Below are 1,812 nucleotides of genomic sequence, written 5' to 3'. Positions count from 1 at the left end.
GGGGGCAGTCCCTGGGGCCAGGAGGAGGAGGGTGGGGAACTGTAGGTCTGGGGGGGCAGTCCCTGGGCAGCACTCATGCCCCACTCCCTGCAGACGTGTGCCTGAAGGAGACCATGTCCGTGGCCGACAGCCTCTACAACCTGCAGCTGATCCAGGAATTCTGCACTAAGTACCTGGGTGGCTGCTGCCCCCTGGCACTGGAGGACCTGCTGTATGTGCCCCCAGTGCTGAGGGTGAGTGGGGTTAGGATTGGGGTTGGGGAGGCCTGAGCCAAGGTGCCCCCAGCATGTGGGCGGTGCCCTGTGCAAGGGAGACTTGTCTGGGTGGTGGTGTGGTGGGAAGGAGTCATCCAGCCCCAGCTGGTGAGGGAGCTTGGGGTGGGAGTCCTGCCTTTTGGCGGGGGCAGGGGGACAGAGCTCACTGAGGGGAGCCATGGGTACTTGCATGGAGTGAGGTGGCTGGCCTGGACTCACCCTGGCAGGACACCCCTCCTTTGGGGCCAAGTTAAACATAACCATAAAGTTCTTGGCTCCGGAGTTCTAGGGGTGGGGGGGCTCTGCCCAGCTCTCTGTGACTGCAGGCCCCCCAGCCAGCGCCCCTTGCTCCACTGAGGCAGAAGGGTGCAGATTAGGCAGCCTGGCGGAATAGCCTGGCTTGGTCCTAATGAGGCCTTGGCTGGTGCCTCCAGCTGCTCTAATTGGGGCTGTGCAGACTGGCACAAAGGGCCCGCTCTAGGCTGGGCCTGGTGTCCCCAGCCCTAGAGTCCTTGCTGTGCTCACGGGCGCCTTGGTCTTGCGGGAGGGGGACCCTGCTCCTCTTGGTCTGCACACCCCCGGGGAGGGGTGTGGAATGGAGAGTCCATCCTCTCTCTCTTGGCTAGAGGGTGCCTGGGGCGGGAGGACGGAGGTGTCTCATTGCTTTGGCCTCTTCGGAGCACATGAGCAGCTGTTCTGCCTCCCCTGCAGATCAACATTGGAGTGTTCCTGGCTGAGCTCTTCCTGTGCTTCGAGGTGCTCAAGCCGGACTTTGTGCGCCCGAAGGAGCTGTGGGGACTCAAAGGTACCAGGGGCCCTGGCAGTCCCTGCTGGGCCAGGCTAAGTCTGGGGGGATGATTTCTCGTCTCCTCCAGACATCACCCTGGGGCAAAGCTGCCTCTAATCCCTCCTCTTTGTCTGGCACTAGACCCCCCTGGTCACAGTTGGGTACAGCGGGGCTGGGGAGCCCTGTCTGAAAGGGGCAGATATCTCCTGCCTGGGGTCTAGCATAGGATGTCATGCTGACTGACTGCTCCTGGAAGGTGTGGTGGGTTCATTGCATCCCCCAGCCATGGGGGACTCCCCGCTTCTAGCCACCTTGCCCTGGCTGTGGCTGCTGCTCCCTGCCCAAGGTCGGGGCAGGGGAGGAGTGGGAGTGGAGCATGCTGGGAGCTGGCTCAGCCCAGCCCCAGAACAAAGGGCCTGTGTTGGCAAAGCCCTTTGAAGGACCTTGGCTACTGTTCAGGTCAGGGTTGTGGGGCTGGCAGCATGGCCTGGGTGGATGCTGGCCATGCCCATCCCTCAGGAGTGGCTGGGGGCAGAGACTCATGCTCCCTGCCTGCCTTCCAGATCCTCCTGCAATGAGCGACTCCCTGACGCCCAGCAGTGCGAACAGCAACAGGTGAGTCTTGGCACTCCTGCAGCCTGCCATGGTGGGTAGGTCTTACTGTGGTACCTAGGAGCTGGTGAGTGAGGGGCCAGGTGGCACTCTCCCCTGGCAGTCAGTGCTGGCCCCAGTGCAGCACTAGGGGGCATTGCAGGGGGTGCTCTCTCCTGG

General features: G+C 62.9%; 1 protein-coding gene across 1 annotated transcript; it reads left to right on the top strand.

The window, feature by feature from the left end:
• The first annotated feature begins 98 nt into the window (after positions 1–98).
• Positions 99–1,789, top strand: LOC116837861 (calmodulin-regulated spectrin-associated protein 3-like). The gene is made up of 3 exons (XM_032802661.2): positions 99–233; positions 966–1,059; positions 1,605–1,789. Exons 1-3 carry the CDS (start codon positions 114–116, stop codon positions 1,658–1,660), a joined length of 270 nt encoding a protein of 89 aa, XP_032658552.1. The 5' UTR covers positions 99–113; the 3' UTR covers positions 1,661–1,789.
• The last annotated feature ends 23 nt before the right edge of the window (positions 1,790–1,812 follow it).

The sequence above is a fragment of the Chelonoidis abingdonii genome, unplaced genomic scaffold (genome assembly GCF_003597395.2).
Source record: "Chelonoidis abingdonii isolate Lonesome George unplaced genomic scaffold, CheloAbing_2.0 scaffold1390, whole genome shotgun sequence".
In the NCBI taxonomy this organism is placed as follows: domain Eukaryota; kingdom Metazoa; phylum Chordata; order Testudines; family Testudinidae; genus Chelonoidis; species Chelonoidis abingdonii.
The sequence above is the reverse complement of the archived record's forward strand: the minus strand, read 5'-3'. Positions and strand labels throughout refer to the sequence as shown.

Bases quoted from the DNA above. Each gene is read 5' to 3' on its own strand.
- LOC116837861 (XM_032802661.2), top strand. From the start codon at position 114: ATGTCCGTGGCCGACAGCCTCTACAACCTGCAGCTGATCCAGGAATTC. The intron at 234-965 runs GTGAGTGGGGTT...CCTCCCCTGCAG, and splicing joins ATGTGCCCCCAGTGCTGAGG to ATCAACATTGGAGTGTTCCT. The intron at 1,060-1,604 runs GTACCAGGGGCC...CCTGCCTTCCAG, and splicing joins GGAGCTGTGGGGACTCAAAG to ATCCTCCTGCAATGAGCGAC.